General features: G+C 43.5%; 1 protein-coding gene across 8 annotated transcripts in view; it reads right to left on the bottom strand.

Annotated features, from left to right (window-relative positions):
- NAV2 (neuron navigator 2) overlaps positions 1-5,090 on the bottom strand; it is a 268,615-nt gene extending 263,525 nt beyond the window's left edge. For all 8 annotated transcript variants that reach the window (XM_033928185.1, XM_033928184.1, XM_033928183.1 and 5 more), the window contains exon 1: positions 4,888-5,090. In XM_033928185.1, the coding sequence (XP_033784076.1) occupies positions 4,888-5,025 (138 nt within the window). In that variant the 5' untranslated portion in view covers positions 5,026-5,090. The remainder of the gene's footprint in view (positions 1-4,887) is intronic.
- Positions 5,091-20,140: the final 15,050 nt, after the last annotated feature.

Here is a 20,140-nt window from a genome sequence, read left to right on the forward strand (position 1 = left end):
CAATGATTTTAACCCCTTTGAAAAGGATTCTTCTGTTTGACCTTCAGACCAGGACGTCACAGCTTCACTGACGTCTTCATCACTTGTAAACCGCTGTCCAAGGAGAGATTTCTTCAAAACTTGGATTAGGAAATAATCCAAGGGAGCCAGGTCAGAGGACTGTAGGATGGATGGTTCAGCGGCTGAAACCTACATTCTCGGATGGCAGCCTGTGATTGTCATGACATGTGCACGGGTGCATTGTCGTGAAGAAGCAGCACGTGAGTTTTCCTCATCTTTCCTCCTTGATTGATTCCTGCAAAGCGATCATTATGTTGGCATCTCTTTCTCCAGTTATGATTGTCTTGGGTGGCATGAACTCCAGAAGCAAAAGTCCTTCATCAACCCAGACCTGTAGATTTTTCTGTCTTGAACATTTTTGGGGTGGGGGATGACTTCTACTTCCACTTCATTGACTCCCCTTTGGACTCAGGATCTCTGTGATAGACCCAAGTATTATCTCCAGTCACCAAATGATGAAAAAATTCACTTGATTTTCACAGAGCATCTCGAAGTTCTCCTGACAGCACTGGAACTTCATGGCGCCAACATTCTTGGAGCCCATCTTGACTAACCTTGGACATGGCCAACTTTCATTAATTATTTTCCAAACTTTACCTGGCAAGATGGCCATTTCTTTAGTTATTCAGGAAATCTTAAGTCCTCTGTGACAAAATGAAACCTTCAACTTTCTTTCACATTTCTGTGGAAGTTGCTTCCACAGGCCATCCAGAGTGACGTCATCTTCAATGGACTCTCTACCCCAATTAAAACTGCTTGCTCCAAAAATTTACTTTATAGGATGATGGGGCAGACTTGCCATAAACTGCAGTCATGCATTCATGAATCTCCTTTGGCTTTTTTTCTTTCTTTTGTGCTCTAAATATAGCAGTTTCTTACTCGATTCATATGAGGACTCTCCTGACATCCTGTCTCTTGGAACGTTAGACTCACACTGAGCCGCCACTGTGCATGAATAACCTTGAGAATGTCACAACATGCATAGACTTGTTTCAACAAGCTTGCTACTTTCTTTCATACTCAGGGAGATAAATTATTGAGCGTCCCTCATATGATAAATATCTTTAGTGACTAGGTCTGATTTAACTTTGATTTTGCAGATGATCATGGGGGTGGGGGAGGTGGAGAGTCAAAAAATCAGAATTTAGGACATAACCTACCCCAGGACTAATGCCCTTGGGGTCCCATAACATAGAATTCACTACGGGTCCCGTTTTACAAAATCGCGGCAGCAATTCTCCCGCAGTAGGGTTGCCAGACGTCCAGGTTTTGGAATGTCCCGACGAGCTCCAGCTACATCTGGAGGGCCTCTGAGCATGCTCCAGGCCCTCCAGATGTGGCTGGAGCTCATCCAGAAAAAGAGAGGTGGCTTTGTGGGGACGAGGCTGGGGGCATGACAGGGCAGGGTCACGTGTCTGGGGTTTCCAGGAGAAAAATATGGTAGCCCTGTCCTGCACCAAAACCCATTCTGTGCATTTGCTGTAGGAGAATCGCGACTGTACCTTTGTAAATGGGCCCTAAATCATCTCTACTTCCCTTATGGATCATATGCTGGCTTTACAAGCAAGTAGAATCTTTGTAATCTGATTCAGCTACTGTATAGTCTTGGATGGAAAAAAACCACATGTCCATAATGTTGAGACACCTTAGAAAACCCCAGCTGTTTCATTTTTAATTTTCAAACACAGATGCTAGAGAAATCTATAGAGATGATGGAAAAGAAAGTGGATTCTGTGCTCTTTTATTTTTTTGTTTGACATCATACATCAGAGAAACAACTTGTAACAGCTATTAACCTATTGTGTGTTTCTTAATCAGAACAAGAACTTTCTTCTGGGATAGAAGAAGACAGCTGGCTACCCCCACGGAAAATAAGAGCCATTCGATATAAACACAATCATAGGCACCAAGCAAATCTACAATCAGCTTTTATGGCTCACGCAAGAATTTTAATCAAAACCTAGCAAAGAAAAATGTCCATAGGTTTTATTTATCTGTAATGGAGTATTTTCTTCCTTAATGGTGTCATTACGGCTGGGTTATTAAATCTCTCTAATGACACCCCAAAGAATTTTCTGCGCTGGCAAAGACTGTGCCAAGACTATAGCATTAATTGGGCGACACGTGCAGATAAAAGCATGTGCCTCACCTATCAATCTTCATACACAAGTTTAAGCGCCTCTCATCCCCCCCCTCGACTGTTATGGAAAACTATTTCGGTTTGCTGTTAGGAGAGTGGTTTCTGTGGCAACAAACAAGAGCTCCAAAAGGCCAGCGCATGATTTAAACTGAAGAGCACTGGGAAGTCTGACCCTGTAAGGGAGTCAGCTCACGGGTAGGAATGGGAAAGGAAGCCGGCTCCGAGTGCCAAGCTGGGTGGGGGTGGGGGGGAGAGGGCAGGGCGCCAAGTCAACCTTTTGAGTCAGTCTCTGAGTCAGCAAGCATATGAACCACCAAAAAATAGAGGTGCCGAAAGAAATCCTGCTAGGGGGAGGGGGCCTGTCATGAGCCCTGTCCTCCAGAAAAGGGTCATAGCAAAAAAAACTCGGATATGGTGAACACCACTAATAGTCACAAAAACACTTTCACCAAAAGGTATAATAAATAGTAAAACACATGCAGAAACCAATCTTAACGGAGGAAAAAGCTTTTGAGACGCGAGCGGCGTCCGGATGAGAGTGTGATCGGACTTGTTACACCCTGAGGCAGCTTGACAGTGAAACGCTGGCCATCGTTGGTGTACCGATCCTTAAAGGAGAAAGTTAAGTCATTATTATCTTCTTCTATATCACTCAACTCTGAAAGCAATTTTCAAACACATTGCTAGGACCATCAAAATAGGAGGTTTTGTGCCAGTGAAGTGATCGCCCGAGCACCGCTATTCCACCATTGTAGAGGTGGGTGGGCCCCTGTCTGAGGCTTTTTCCTCCGTTAAGATTGGTTTCTGCATGTGTTTTACTATTTATTATACCTTCATTTATTCCTTTTGGTGAAAGTGTTTTTGTGACTACAGAAAAAGGGTCACCAGGACCAGGAAATAGTATTCACCAAGGATCCTTGGAGGGGCAGCATATTTGATTTTTAATCTGCTAAACTGTGTTTTATCCCACGTCATTGACATTAAAATTTCAGGCGCAGAATACAAATGTGCATGGAATTGATCCAGCCCATCTCATCTCTGTAAGTTTTGACGGGACAATGAATTCCAAAAAGTAAGACTCGGAGGCTCATTTTCAAAGCCCCTAGACACACAAAGTACCATAGGTTTGTTTTTAAAGCTAAAACAATGAACCCTCGGAATTCATTTCTTAAACTGTCTGTTTGTTTTCGTAAAGTTTGACAAAGGTGCTTTAGTAACTGATTATACAGTTTTTGCTGCGTTAGCGAAGCATCTCGATCGACATTTCTGTGTCAAGGAGAGAGTATACAAACTTTTATAAATATGTAGAAGTCCAAAAGCCAATTAAACAGAGTGAATATAGGACAAGATCACTATAAGCAAAGTGACATTCCTTTAATACTAACACACAGAAAAGTCTAAGTAAAAAAACAAAAACAAAACAAAAATTAGTCATATGAATAATAAAGGTGGGACCGATGAAAAGCAAAGCAACCGGTAGCTTTATGCCCGGCCGCTATCTGAAGGTCCATACAACTGAGAATAAAAACTATAAGTGAGTGTACTAGAATATCTATTATTAGCCTTAAAAGTGACAGTAACAAGGACAAAATAGTACCTGATGTTATTTAAAACTCTTTATAGTTTAAAAATCTTTCCTTTATGCTAAGTCTTAATAATAATATTGTAATTTATAGCTAAAGAGACATATGATCAAGAAACTGTTTTATTTTACTTTTGTGATTATGATAAACATACCGAGGGCCTCAAAATAGGAGTTTGAGACCACTGCACTAACAATCGTCACTAAAACAGTTCTTGCTTGCAGCGGTGAACTGGAGGTACAAGGGAAGGGGGGACGGGTGCATGGTGAGGGAAGGCGTGGAAGGAGGCGGGGCAGAGAGGAGGGATGCCAGTGCCTCCGTCAACATGGCACCCGGGGTGGGCAGCCCCCCCTAATGCCATGCTGGGCTACAAGGCACATTAAGGACCTAATTTATTGCAGGGTTTATGACAGGCACAGATAGGAGCCAATTCTCCACACAGGAGTTAAACACTTTCCCTCCAGTGAATTGTACGAACCCTCTGGTAAAATGAGGCCAGGCATGCCCGATCCTCCTCCCTGTTTCTCAAGTCTTAAAAAAAACAACACACACGCATCGTCTCAACGATTATGACTCATTTTTACCCCATCCCTGAAGAGATATTAAGGATATATATGTCAAATAGGGGGGTTTTTCTCATTTTTTGTTTGCGTGGAACACACCGTCATTTACGTAACTTGAGTAATTCACAAAATGCGAATAGCGGTCATTAGTGAAACCCCTATACATTTAAATCACGAACACAGCATGGACAGCTTCACCGAGGCATCTCACTGACACACGGATACAGCACGGAAACTGCCAAGGACATTCTGTGGATGCGGCGTTGGGGTTTTTTTTTCCTTTTTAAAGGAACATTTCCTTAAAAAGGAGCACATGCCTGCTATTAGAAAAAAAAAAAAAAAGTGTGAAAATGCAAGACAGAAAACACGTTAAGAGAAAGCACAAGGAGGAGATGATACCGGGCGCGCTAATGCCAGGCATTCAGCTGAAAATTGGAGATAACAGAAAATTAGACCGTGAAATCAACCTCTGCCTGTCTGTCTGCCAGAACCAAAAGCCCTTTTCAGCATCTGGAAGTTGGGGGCACCTGCTCTCTCTCACCTGAGGGTCAAAGTGGCTCTCCTGCCTGCCCCCCGGGGGCTTCCGGGCCCCAGCCTGCACCTGAGGGATGGGGCTAGCGCTGTGCACGGGTTTCGGCAGCCCCGACTTCATTTTGGCAGCCACCAGGATCGCGGGCATCTTCCCTCCGCTCTTTCGGCTGCACCGGATCCCCCTTCACACGGGCCGCTCCCCTTTCGCGCTCGACGCCTCCGGCCGGCTGCCGAACGGGCGCATTTCTCGCTCCATTTACAGCGCGTCCGCGGCTGGGGCTGCAGAGGGAGGGGCGGGCGGCTGTTCTCCCTGCCCAGAAAAGCCCGAGGCGAATCATTTTAAACGCAAACAGCGGGAAGGCAGACTTCCTCCGAGGGAGGGGGGCTCATGCCATGCAGAGAGAAAGTGGCTTTGCTTTCACACCAATTCCAGGCCTTGGCAGAGGAGGAGGAGAAGAGCTTTCGTTTTAATATACCACAAGCAGTTCAGAACGGTTTACAGAGGAAGAGACAGTAGGTTAAGATTCATCGAGTGTTTCAGGAAGGCTTGCCCTGGATCGGTGGCATGGAATGCTGCTATTCTGGGCTTTTGCCAGGTACTTGGTACCTGGATTGGCCACCATGGGCTAGGTGGACCATTGGTCTGATCCATAAGGCTATTCTTATGTTCTTATCAAACCGGCTCTGTCACTCGAAGCCCAAATGATGATGTTACGACTGTCTGATTTTGGTCACTGGAGGACATCATGTTTGGGAAGATCGAAAGAACCAAGTGAAGAGTGACCAGCAATCAGATGGCTGGAGACGTTGAAAACAACCACAGGGGTGACGCTGGAGAACCTTTCCGGACAATCACAAAACCTATTTCTTTTCAGGTCTGTAATTCACTAAGTCTCTAGGTACTTTTAAAGATACAAAAATGCGGCGCTAGCCCATAGGTTCTTACAGGGGACTTGCCTACGTCCATAAGCACATAATGCCAAAAGGTCATTTAATTAATTAGTGAAGCGGGGTGTCCTCAATGTGAAGGATAGGCAAAGGGAGAAAATTCTCCAGCGCTTAACACAAGCGAGTTATAAAACCCACTCACCTGCACACCATCACTGGACACCTCACGTATGCTCAAAACAATAAGTGTTCAAAATAAATCACGCAATGTGCATCTGTAAAGCAGGGAGTCCCGCTGAAAGAACCCCCCCAGCCGACCCCTAGCAAAAACTCAGCACTTAGCTTGAGAGTTCATCCAATGGTCTAATAGTCAGACCAGGAGAGCGGCCTCACAACCAGGTCCAACCAAGCCCAGTTTCTGGGACTCAAAGTGTCAGGGACCCGTTGCCAATCAGAAAAGTGAAGAATCAAGAACGCCGCCAAAACCGGCACGGAGAAGGCTGAGGGGAGGGCGGAGCTACCCAGATGCAGCGCAGGAAGCGCTGTAAAGCAGAGAGGCTGACGTCAAACAAGGAGATTGACCAACCAGAAACAGCTCAAATTCAAAACCAGGAGAGCGGCCATTTACACCAAGGAAAATTTAGGAATGGTTCCTGGGCATAAGCGCTATTCTATAAAAAGCAGAGAGGCTGACGTCAAACAAGGAGATTGACCAACCAGAAACAGCTCAAATTCAAAACCAGGAGAGCGGCCATTTACACCAAGGAAAATTTAGGAATGGTTCCTGGGCATAAGCGCTATTCTATAAAAAGCAGAGAGGCTGACGTCAAACAAGGAGATTGACCAACCAGAAACAGCTCAAATTCAAAACCAGGAGAGCGGCCATTTACACCAAGGAAAAATTAGGAATGGTTCCTGGGCATAAGCGCTATTCTATAAACTGCGCCTAACCTGAAGTGCAGCATTTTTGGGGTGCCAAATATAGAATTTAGCTCTGTTTTAAGTTAACACACTTTAATGAAAGGGCCTCCAATGACATCATTTTTGGACCCTCCCACCACCAGGCTTTCTGCCACTGCTGCACCAGTTCCCCCTGTCAAGACTGGTCAGCATGGCCACTATTCCTCTGCATCAGGACCCCTGCTCTCTCACTTGAGGGTCAAAGTAGCTCTCCTGCCTAGCACACAGGGGATTCAGGACCCAAGCCTATCAGTGCTGGTCAGCGGTGACCTTCAGGGCTTACCAGGAGTTAGGCCAGAAGCCAGCATACCTCCTCCTGAGGATCCTCCTTGCCTTCTGTGCTGGGAGCTGTTCTTTTCAGCACCACAATCCACTCAGAGTGAGTGGACAGCTCCCAACAGCACTTGCAGCTGTTATGCAAATTAACTAGGCTCTCTCACTGCTCCAGCGCACAAGCTTCCTCTGGTGGAATGCCAGTGACAGGGAACTTCGCCCTGTCACAAACACTAGTGTTGGGTCAGTTCCCAGAATAATACTCAGGTGTGCACAAACCCCTCGTGGCTCTGGAGAAGGTGTAGCATACTTTGGACTCTGTCACTGTCCTAGAGCAGGGAACGTCTTCCTAATCAGGGCTCAAGAAACCCCAGCCACTAAGTCACCATGATGACCAAAAATCAGAACTGGCGCCTAGGTTTTGCAAGTAGGACACAAGGGCAGCTGTGGAAAGCATGCAATATTAACAGCTGTTTTGATCAGCAGAAGCAGGTATAGCAGTTTGTCATTTCGGGGTGTGGAGGGGGGAATTATGAGCTACTGCAGTGGTAGCACCCCTGTGACTCACCCTTTTCCATCCACTTGTCTTCTGCAACACCTCTGATGAATGCATGTACCCAACACTCACCCAGTCCGGACCTAGCACCAATCACTAGTGGAGAAAGAGGAGAATGCCTGTGCTTCAGGCCACATCCTCCTTTTTCTGCCACTCAGTGCTGAATGCACAATTTGATCCGCACAGCTCCATGGTGGTTCAAATTTTGATTCAGTGCCAAAGCAGCAAAGGAAGACACAGCCCAATGCTCAGCCATTCTCCTCGTCTTCCACTTATGATTGATACCTGACAGGGCCTGCAGAAAGTCGAGAAAAAGAGTTGGGTCAGTGTGGAAGGGGGCACAGAAAGAGCTGGGTGTCAGTGCACTATTGGGGGGGGGGTGCTAAGGGGGGTACAGCTGAGAGGCAAGGAGGAAGAGATGAGTGCCTGTGTGCCACAGCATTTTTGGTAGGATCAGTTTTAAAATGTATTTTTTGTGGGGAGGGAGGGAGGAAGAAGAGAAGAACTGAGAGAGGCTATTGCAGAGGTTAAGGAAGAGGGATTGAGAGGCTATTAGTGGGTGGGGGAATAGGAATTGAGAGAGGTTATCAAATCTTCTATTCCGCCTTTACCTATTCAGTTCAAGCTCAGATTACATTATAAGGTTGGGTCAGTTACCCAGGAAGTTACAATGGACAGTTTGACAAGGACATTCAGTAGGGTTGCTAGTACAGGTAGACTGGTACAGTTACTAATAAAATAAGGCCATAGTTACAAGTACAAGTAAGTCATCAATGGCTCGTCATTATATCCTAAGTTATTGCTGCGGGGGGTGGGGGACAGATGTGATGTTAAGGCTGTTGCAAAGTGGGCTGCTGGAAGCAAATGGGCGATGGAGAGAACCTAACATTTCAGCTTCTGAGGCAGGAGGGTGGGTACACCCCAACTCCTCACCCATCTTTGCAGCTTTAACCTCTCTCCCGTTTTCTCCGCCTTCACCTCTCTCCATTGCCACTAGGGCTGGTGACAGGAGTAGGCAATAGGGGAGCCTTAAGCCTGCCTGAAGCTGAAGGAGGCACTGCCTTAGGCAAGCTTCAAGGTCCCTTCCCCAGTGTTTGCCCAGGGTCCTATCATATCTAGAACCAGCAATAGCATCTTATTCAAGAAAAGGTTGGAACAGAACATACGCAGGTAAGGCTAGACTCAAGTAGGGCACTGGTCTTTGACCTAAGGGCCGCCGTGTGAGCGATGGACCACTGGTCTGACCCAGCAATGGCAAATCTTATGTTCTTATCCCACTGCTTCACTCCTACGGTAACATGGTTTACTCTACATGACCTTGAGCGCATTATGAAAGGTTGATGTATGTTTTTTCCAGTTCCTGATATACGGCACTCCATGGAAACATCAGAGCAGTTTTCAAACAATCAACAGAAGAAGAACAAGGAAATAAGTGTAGCTGAAAGATCCAACCAGAAATGCCACAGCCAATCAGATGAGGTCAGTCCCCAAATGCTTGTGTAAAAAAATGGGCCTTCCGCACCATCTTAAAATGAAGTAGAGTATTGACATTGAATTGCAAAGCAAAGGAGCCAAACTATAAAAAGTGGAATTCCAAGTGCTCTTCGACTGAGCTCAGGGAGGGTTCGGATGAAAAGGAAATTGTCATTCTGAGAGGCAAAACCCTTAACCCTTTCAGGACCATAAGGATCGTAGGCCAATTTTTGTGGTTTTGACGACATTTTTATGGTAAAAAGGGCTTGCAGATGCCAAAAAATTGATTTTTTTTTGTGAAATATCATTATTTTTATTTAAAAAAATCACACTTCTGGCTTATGGACAGTGTGGCAAGTGAATCTTCTCGTCAATCTGGCAACGACGCTAATGAATGAATGTCGGAACCAGTTTGTTTACATAAAGGCAGTATCATATGGAATCCGTACATATCAAATTTAGAACTGTAGACGATCCCAATCAAAATTGATAGGATTTTAAAGTTATGGGACAAATATGTCCCTTGGTCCTGAAAGGGTTAAGGGCACCAAAAACAGAAATGTATTAAAATGACATATCTGGCTCACCAGTCCTTAGAATTTTAAAAACCAGAATGAGAACTTTGAATTGTGTCCTGTCTGTCACCAGAAGCCAATGATTCTCCCTAAGAAATGGGGTAACACAACCTGTAAAGTCTGAGATTACGCAAAATACAAGAGAGATGTGTCTGGAACAATATGCAGTTGTTTTCAAACCAGGCAGATAAAGAGAGTTACACGATATCAAATCTGAATGAATCACCACAGAAAGGACATCATGGTCTAATTTTGGCATAAAAACAAGCCATCATTACTGAAGGGAGGAGGGCAAATGAGAATCCAGATTCATCTGCAAGATCTTCTATGAAGGCTGAAGCTTCAGGACAGTGCCATTAACCCTAGGAGCTAATGATGGTGTGGAAGAAAAGGCAACTTGGGCAAGACAAGAATTGAGAGCTTGTAGATTCAAGGCAAGTCACTCAACATTGGACACGGTGAGAATAAATAAGTAGAAATCTAGCTCTTAGCCTTCTGAGCTGGCTCCTAGATAAGAAAATGTGTCAAAGCCTGTCGTAACCCCCCCCCCCCCAAAAAAAAAAAAAAATTTTGAACATTTATTTTCCGGAAGGGGTCTGAAAAGGTCAGCTGGGAGAAAGTGAAGACAATTCTCCATTCACCAGTTTTCACTGCCCATTTCCGAGAACTGGAGTTTTACAGAAACAGAGCTCACACGTCGTGTGCTTTGGGGACGTGACATTACTGAATTTTGATTTTCTTCCCTTATTACCTTAGTTGCCTTCGAGAATCATCTCTTTACCAACCTGCATTATTTTCTTATTTATGTTGAGGTATGTTCCAAATATCTATTTATATAAATTTGTAATCCACCCATTCCTAGGTGGAGTAAAAGAATAACAATCATAAAATCAACACAGAAACAGATAAAATACATACATAACTTTTACTTACAATCTAAAGGGGGGGGGGGGAAGATATCAACAGTTATTAGGAAGTGGGTCTCCTTGCAAGAAATGGGAGCTGTGCTAACATAGCACCAGTATGTGGTAAAGTTCCCTCCATAGTGTGAAGAGTTTCAGCCTCTGGCAACCAAAGCTGAGATTGTGATGTCATAATGCCTCATTTCACCAATGCCTAAGAGTCACGTGATGTCACAATAGCGTGATTGTCCTATATTTGGCGCATTTTTATTACATAGAGCAACGATTTCAATTTTAGAGACATTTCTTTTTTCTTTAATTTTTTTCTTTAATTAAGGGAGGGGGGAGTTATCAATGTGGGCTAAAGTTAAGAGACGTTATGTTAACCCCAGTTAAGTCCTGAACGGTCCAGTCAGTTTGCCTGACAGTCACATTGATTGTCATTTCACCATTAAAGCTATAATAATGTGGTATAAAATACAGTGACAGGATAATCGCGCACCAGACACCAGCGCGCCAACAATCCAGCGCTGACAATTCATCACAAGAAAGAAGCGCGCCGCCAAAAACATTATTTGTAAAGAGCTCCAACGGGGGGTGTAGGGGGGAACCCCTCACTTTAATGCATAGTGTTTGCGCTGCCGTTGGGAGGTGTGGGGGGTGCAACCCCCCACATTATAGAGAAAACAGAACTTTTCCTGAAAAAAATCGGAAAAAATTCAATTTTCTCTACATTGTGGGGCTCCCCCCCAACAGCAGCACGAACACTATTCATTAAAGTGTGGGGGGGGGGTTTCCCCGCACACACACCGTCGGAGCTCTTTATAAATAATGTTTTTTGGTGGCTTTCGGCGGCGCACTTCTTTCTTGCGCTGGATTGTCGGCGCGCTGGTGTCTTGCGCCACTGACTATGAACCATAAAATACACATACAGGGTCCTGATCTTTCTTTGCCATTGTTGAGATGGAGACTGTAGACGTCCACCTGGCTTTGTCCTTCTATTCGAACTACTGGAGTTGCCACTGAAGTCTTATCCGGCACCCCCTGATCTGTCTTGCCAAACATGCAACACGCTCAGTAATCTGCAGCATGCAAAACCATGCAGAGCACCTTTTGGGACCCACAAACATGAGCCTGTTTTTTTTGTAAAGGAAGAAAGCCGACACGAGGATGAAAACCCAAAAGTACAATTATGGCAATATTTGAAAATACTATGGAAGTCCAAACAAGCTCACTAAACAATCAGCTTACCAGTAAAAGGTCACAATAAGTGTGAACGGCAGAAGAGAATAATTTCAAATGAAATATTCTGCACTGGAGGTGACTTACCAATGAATATCTATTTATAAGTACAAAAGCAGTGTTCTGCTGCCTAAAAACACAGCACTTTCCTTTGGGACTTGTGGAAAAAGAAATCACAAGTTAATGGATAGTAAATGATTCAAAATACATCCTATAATGTTATTGTCAAAGCACAAGCAAAGAGAGGTTATAAAAACTATGAGCTAAAAAAACAAAACAGGAAGCCCCCTCCAGAGACTATTTGAAATAGAATCAGCACGCATGAGTGTAAATTCATAACTGTTTGTTCTTCTTTTCTTTCCTAATAATAAAAACTTTATTTTTATATATCGCCATACCACAAACAGTTCAAAACGGTTTACAGGGGAAGAAGAGACTGTATACAGACAGCGACATTACAGAGAACTTTTCAAATTACATTGGCATGTTAAGCTTAGTCAAGTTTATCTGGAAGTGTTTTATTTTTTACTTTGTCCAGTGTTCTTCAATCTTTTGACACCTATGGACCGGCGGAAATAAAATAATTATTTTGTGGACCGGCACCGGTCCGCGGACCGGCAGTTGAAGAACACTGGGCTAAGTCATGCCCATCTCCACCCAATCTCCGCCCCCATAATAGTACTAATTGTAACACCATTTTTTCCATTCATTCTTCATATATATATAGATATATATACACACACACACACACACACAATATAATCGTATTAACAACACATAATGGTTAACCACAAAATTAAAATACACAAAGCACAATATATGCTTTTCAACATTCATTCCTACCAGAAAACAGATAACCCCATGCAAATGCAGGACCAAAAACGAAAAGTACTAATATTTACAAACAAATCCTAAGATGCAAGACTCTGCAAGCAGAACAACCCCATAGGAAAAGAAACAAATGCATTTCTTCCTGAATAGACAAATCAATCACTAAATAAAAAAAGTAAAAGCATTCCCCCTACTGCTGTTGTCTCTCTCCCTCCATGCTGTGCCTTGCTTTCTGGCCTGCCCCCAGGGTTATCTTCGGACCGGTCCACAGTGCGATCGATGTGGCATCTTCAGGCTGGCTCCCTGAGTGCTGCAGTGCACAAAGCTGTGGACAGTGGTCCTGTGCCTCATCTGGAAACCTTCCCTCTGACATTACGAGAGAGAAGGCTTCCGGTTCAGGCGCAGGACGCGTGTAGGAGCCTTTTCCCACGGCTTTGTGCACTACAGCACTCAGGGAGCCAGTCCGAAGACGCCACATTGATTGCACCATGGACCGGCAGCTAAAGAGCACTGTCTTGGGCCCGATAGATGTGCGACAGAAAATTTCTGCAGACCGGCACCGGTCCACGGATCAGCAGTTGAAGAACACAGTGTAGTCTATACTTAATCATTCTGGAAGAGATCAAACCGGCAATGCCACTTGAAGCCCAAATGATGAAGTTACGACTTGTCTTATTTTGGTCATACCATCAGAGGAGAGAGATCACTGGAGAAGGACATCATGTTTGGGAAGATCGAAGAAACCAGGCGAAGAGGGCGACCTGCAATCAGATGGCTGGACACGTTGAAAACAACCATGGGGAGGACGCTGGAGCACCTTTCCGGACTAGCACAAAAACCGATTTCTTTCTAGATCTGCAATTCATCAAGTTGCTAGGACTCAAATGAGAATCGATGGCACTAACTAATCATTCTATGATTATTTGGATATTGTGCAAACCGCTATGACAGTCTTTCCAATAGCGGTATATAACCTGGAAGCACCCGGGATGTCATGGAACAATTTCCTGCTGCCAGCCTCAAGAACAGGCAGGAAAGAGAATGACTCACCCTTACAAGAAGGGCTGTACAAGCTGAAGACTTTAAGACCATTGAAATGGACAGATGTGGTCCTTCTTCCCCCCCCCCCAACCAAAGTCGTCTCTGAGGGGGACCCAGCCTCCATCTGCCTGTTCAGTGTTGTGATCTTTGATATGAAAAGTTTGGCGAACTCCTGATCTAAGGAAATATTTCTTCAGCGAAAGCATGGCAGGTGCACGGAACAGCCCCTCATAGATCGTATGTCCCCTCATGCTGTAACTTACTGACTACGATTAGGAAGGAAGGTGTTCAATAAATAGGGTTAAAACTTGTCACAAAACGTTTGAGCGTCATTTCACCCTTCATAGAATAGCATTCGGTGAGGGTCTAGCATCTAAATTTTGGGCTCTGTACTTGCGTCTGCTAACAGCAGCTTTAAAATGAGGGCACCCAACTTAGGCGCACTTCGGGCAGAATCTGTAAATCTGCTCGCAACCTTTTGGAGCACCCTCAACACATCCCAGGCCAAGCCCCCTTTTCTGACACACGTGATCGAAGTTAGACACGTTTCTTTAAAGAATAGCACACAGGGAGACGCGGGCTCAAATATTTGAGACTGCCAATTAGCATCAATCATTGGTTGTTAGCACCCGATTGATTGATGTTTCTGAGCTCATTAGTCAATCTAATTGCGCACACGTCTCTAGGTATGGAAATTCAGGCAAGGTATATAGAATCCGGGGGAAAGTGGGCATATAGTATATAGAATGCTGGAACTCGCCCATATAAATGCCCAATTATAGGTTCTTCTAACATGTGTAAGTCATAGGCACTAGTCTAGTGGTCTTCATTAATTTTTAAGCTGGGGCCACTTTGGCTTCTAATGAGCTGAGGGAGAGCCGCCAAATATCTTCCCATGTGAAGCCATGGCACTGCTGACCTCGACTTCTTCCCACCCAATGTTGGTGATGTCAACGATGAGCATGGGGAAAGATTTCATTGAGATATCAAGGTGATGAAAAGCAGATATCAGGGGAAGTTCAATCCCAGTGTAATAGGAGACTATTGTTGGTTCTTGCAGAGAGAGACAAATGTACAGTACAGGCTTTAAAACAAGTGTCTCAAATGTTTCTGAACATGCTGACATCACTTTTGCTGTAACATGTCTCCTTATCATTTTCGGGTTTGTTTTCAAGTAAACTCCTTAACACAAGTTTGGTGGGACACGGTTCATACTCGCAATATTGTGCCGATATGGCAAACTGTCTAAAAAATCAGTAACGTGCATCTCCAAAACCTGACATGCTAACTGAATTTCAATTACAGATCTGGAATCAGCGTCATTAGATTAACTAAGAACACTTCTTAAGTTCTCAGTAGCAAAGAAAAACTTTTTTTTTTGTTGACCAAGTGATATGTTTCATCCAAGCCAAGTGGAAGACCCCAAAAGACTGAATTATAGTAATCTAAACTATTGAGGACTAGGGCATGAATCAGTGTCTACAGATCCTCAAACTTTAAATTGTTCTGGGACTGAAGATGTTTGAGAAGAGACTTGAATATACCTCTGGTGGAGAGGAGAGGCAGGGGAGATATGAAACAACCTTTTTGTGAAAATGGAAAGGCTGTAGCACTAGAAGACATGAAATGAAGCTGCAAGGAGGGACACTTAAAAACAATATCCACGTGAAATGGAGGAGTGAAAAAGGAGGGTGATAAACTCTATATAGCATGACGATGTAATAAAAGTATTGAGGATTTTCAGTCACAGTGAACCACTTTAAAGAAACAGAAAGAGGCACAGAAGGGATAAAATGCATTAAGCATCCGTTACAACCCTAAAGGGGTCAAGGAGTTGCAGGTACAACTTTGGTTGCTTTTCGGGGCACACTGGATGGGCAATTCAGGTACAAACAATGTATTACTGTCTCTGGAAAATTCAGAGTCTGAATTTGTATCTGAGGCATTACAGGGTTAAATGACCTGCCCGAGATCACAGGGAGCTGTTTTGGGCCGCCCTGGATCTCTGCCCACTGATCTAACCATTAGGTCACTCCACTCCAAACCGGAATACATTTTCCACACTACATTAAAAGTGTGTGTGTGGGGGGGGGGGGGAGGATGGGAAGAGATAAAGAGAGAAAACAAAACATGTCACGCACATATCAATGTTTTTCCAGTTTTACACATAATCCTACTGTGTCATAGAAAACTAAACTGTACTTGTTAAATATTTCTATTTTTATCTCCCCCCCCCCTGCTGAAGTGTCATTCCAAAAGACTTAAAAAAACAGGGTACAGTTAAAAAGGCTGAAATACATCAAGAGATTCCAGTTCTAAGGTTTGGAAAGCAACGCCGAGGTGCTGAGTTGAAGCTGACCTGCTGCAAATCAAAGACAGGTCAAATGAGTAGCTCTGTAAAAACCAAATGAAGTAGTATCTGCATGGAGACGTTTCCTTCGTGGCTTTCGGACTGGAATGAACGCATTTTTTTCCTGCCTCTCAAACTCTGGCTTTAAGCTGCAAATGACAGTGCTTAGCTTATCTCAGTATTATTCATGCATTCACATAGCATTTTAATTCCAAGTCTTGTGTAATTTGACACAGGTTGCATGTGTCAAAGAATGGGAACAGCACCCAATTAGGTTTTCTGCACAGGCCTCTCAGGAGGACACACTGAACAAGCCGGGCTGGAATTCAGCCATGACAGTGGGATTACCATTTTCCACTCCTGTAGACCGTGGCGCCATAGGACATTAAACGCTCTTAAAGTAGACAGGAACTTGGTAAGCATTCTTATCCAAAAGAAGGTCCTTTCATCAGTATGGTAGCTTCTAGAAGAATTTCTAGGATAAGCAGCATAAAATCTGTTTTATTCCTTGGGATCTTGCCAGGTACTTGTGACCTGGGTTGGCCACTGCTGGAAACAGAATAGTGGGCTTGATGGACCTTCGGTCTATCCCAGTACATCAATTCTTATGTACTTATGTGAGCCAAGAATAGGACAATTGCGCCATTGTGACATCATTGATGAGTTTGGCTCTTAGGCATTGGTGGAATGAGGCATTATGACATCACAATCTCAGCTCTGGAATGTTGCTACTCTTTGGGTTTCTGCCATTGTGACATCACTGCTGAGGTTGGCTCTTAGGCATTGGTGGAATGAGGCATTATGACATCACAATCTCAGCTCTGGAATGTTGCTACTCTTTGGGTTTCTGCCATTGTGACATCACTGCTGAGGTTGGCTCTTAGGCATTGGTGGAATGAGGCATTATGACATCACAATCTCAGCTCTGGAATATTGCTACTCTTTGGGTTTCTGCCAGGTACATGTGACCTGGGTTGGCCACTGTTGGAAACAGGTTACAACTGGGTATGATGGACTTTCAGTCTGTCCCAGTGTGGCAACTCTTATGTACTAGCTCAGAGAAAAATTCCCTTATCAGGGCCATTCACTTCCAGTGTGTTATCCACTGTAACTTGAAATTTCCCATCTTCTGCTTTCCGCTCTGAAATCTCACTGGACCAGAACCAAAGATGGTACATAATGCAACCAATTCATCTGCAAAACCCACCCTATAAATTGTGACTAATGATAGTATAAGGGACGTTTTAGTATCTTTCTTATTTATTTATTCAATTTTCTATATCTTTCTCCCAGGGGAGCTCAGAATGGTTTGCATGAATTCATTCAGGTACTCAAACATTTTCCCTGTCTGTCCCGGTGAGCTCACAATCTGTCTAATGTATCTGAGGCAATGGGGGGGATTAAGTGACTTGCCCAGGGTCACAAGGAGCAACATGGGATTTGAACCTACAACCTCAGGGTGCTGAGGCTGTAGCTTTAACCACTGCACCACTCTAGAAATCAAAATGTAGTAAAAGTGAGCCAAGTCTAGGACAATGAAGCCATTGTGACATCATTGATAAGGTTGGCTCTTATTGGTAGAATGAGGCATTATGACATCACAATATCAGCTCTGGGTACCAGAGACAGAAACTTTTCACCTAATTTAATTTCTATACCGTTATTTTCTATACCATTCAGAGCTCAGAATGGTTTACATTAATTTATTCAGGTACTCAAGCATTTTTCTCCGTCTGTCCTGGCGGGCTTACAATCTATCTAATGTACCTGAAACAATGGGGGAGGATTACGTGACTTGCCCAGGGTCACAAGGAGCATGGGATTGAACCCACAACCTCAGGGTGCTGAGGCTGTAGCTTTAACCACACTCTCCGATTGCATCTCTTGCTACTTATCTTCTGTCTTTCCATACCTAGTCCAGTCACTTGGTCTATTTGCTGAAGGTTTGTTTTGCTCAACGTCTTGGTAGCTTCCATCTTCTCAATGTCCTCCCCTAGATGCTGTCTCCAAAGCTAAACATTTCTCTTACTGGAATCGTATCCAAAGACCTATGAGAAACAGGGAAAACCGCCTCCTCTTCCCTATTACTAACAATTCGATGAAACGGTGTCCTTTAAATGGTGTTTAACACCACATTATAACACTGGGTAGGTGGAGAATTTGATATAAAGGCAGAGTTATTTTTAAACTTTCATTGTTTCCCACCCCCTCTTGAAATTCAAGCTGCAGTTTAAGACTGTTATTAGGTGGCTTAATCACTGGTTAGAAGACAAGTTCACCACAAAAAGGATCTTTATCAGGAACACAATAAATAACACTCAAAGGCACTTCAGACCAAAAAAAACCCCCACAAACCCAAGAAGGTGTTTTAAGCATTCCCCTTCATGACCAGTTCTCTTTTGAATTCATTTAATAAGCAGTTAACACAATCTGAACATAATGACATAACGCACAAGAGACAATAGTGGAGAAGGCAAGTGAGCCATTAGGAGCTTACTCGACAGGTCAGAAACAGCATCAACAATGCCTTCATCGATGCTGTAAACTATCAGAGAGGTTTTTTTTTTTTTTTAAACAATCTGGCATCACCCATATGCTTCTGCAGACATTTGAGGAATGTACGTCTGAAAGGGACTCCTTTGGCGTAGTCTTAATTGCACGTGAGATGCATTTCCTGGAAGAGGGCTTGAGATATTCCCATTGTAGATTTCTCCAAAGCCCTATCAGGTTCCTGGGAAACCTCTCGGTGTTTTAAAAGCCCTGGGCGGTTCCAAATCGCACTGGAAGCTCCTCATGTCTTTTGAGTATGGGACAGCATTTACAGGTCTCATCTGCTTGATAGGGTAAACCATGTTGAACCATGAATTACGATAATGGCCCATAATATAATCCTATTAGTGCAGTAGGCACTCCATGGTTTCATTATTATTTTTTATATATATGGAGGAAATACTTAAAAAATTAACATGAACAGACTCAGAAGAGGATCCATGACAGGGGGTACATTACACTCAGAGACCAAAACCTTTCTAACAAACAAATTTCCTGATAATTCAGGTGCTTACTTATGCTTAGTGAGAAATAACAAAGAAAAATGCCAGCTGACTCCTGGAACAGAGCTTTGTATTCCTTAGCATTAAATTTTAGCTGCCAAATTTCAAACCATTCCTCAAGCTTCACTAGGTGCTTCCTCATGTTTTCCACACCATCGGTGTTGTCTATTCTTGCAAATTTTTGGTATCATCTGCAAAGAGATGATACCAAAGGAAAGAGAAACTTAACGAGCAGTGGAGGCAGTACAAGAAAATCTCTCTCAGAAATATTTTTTGAGGATATTCTGAAATCAGTTACAGTTATATAGTTATTTTATTTTGCAATTTAACAAAAACCTGACTGCGGATCTCACTGGACAGATTCAAGAACCAATGACCTATGCAAAATCAGGTATCACTTTGGGTATTATTCCTGGGTCTCCCTCTTTTTCTTCTAATGAATTTTATGTCTTTTGTTAGTAAAATTTTTGGAAGAAAGAGTTTGCAGCTTTTATTCTACTGCATTTCTTAATAACTTCCTTCTCTGATTTCACTGGTCGGTTGTTCCGCGTAAAACAATTTGACACCTGAATAGGGTTCTAATAAGGATTTTCACAGCAGAGCTCTGATACCACCAGGAACACAGTTCTCTATTCTGCACTATGCCCTGGGCACCTTGAGGCCCTACAGCATTTTAGCTTCTGTTCTCCCGCCCCTCCCCAAAAAATGAAAGAGCCCCAGAAAAAAAAGAAATTCTCTCTTGATCAGGAGAGTGTTGGAACATTTACTTTGCCCAATGAGACTTACTTGTAATACATTTTTACTCACCTCCACAGAATGGCTAAACAAGGAGAGCGTTCCAAAATTTTTAATATGAGGATGTTTATTGAGAAATGAGCTAAAAAAATGAACAAAATGTGGCATCTTAATAGACTGTTTATTTTAACTGCCAGCTGGATTATTTAAAAAGGTTTGCTGGTGCCACTACACTGAAACGGTCGGGGGGGAAGATCATGAAAAGATAAACTTACTCACAGAATGCAAAAAAAAAGAACTGTCAGGTGATTTATAGGAACAGCCAAAGGAAACAACGTATTAATCAGTTTAAATTTTAAGTCCGCTGACTCACCCCCAGGAATC

This window comes from Geotrypetes seraphini, chromosome 19, assembly GCF_902459505.1.
Source record: "Geotrypetes seraphini chromosome 19, aGeoSer1.1, whole genome shotgun sequence".
NCBI lineage: Eukaryota > Metazoa > Chordata > Amphibia > Gymnophiona > Dermophiidae > Geotrypetes > Geotrypetes seraphini.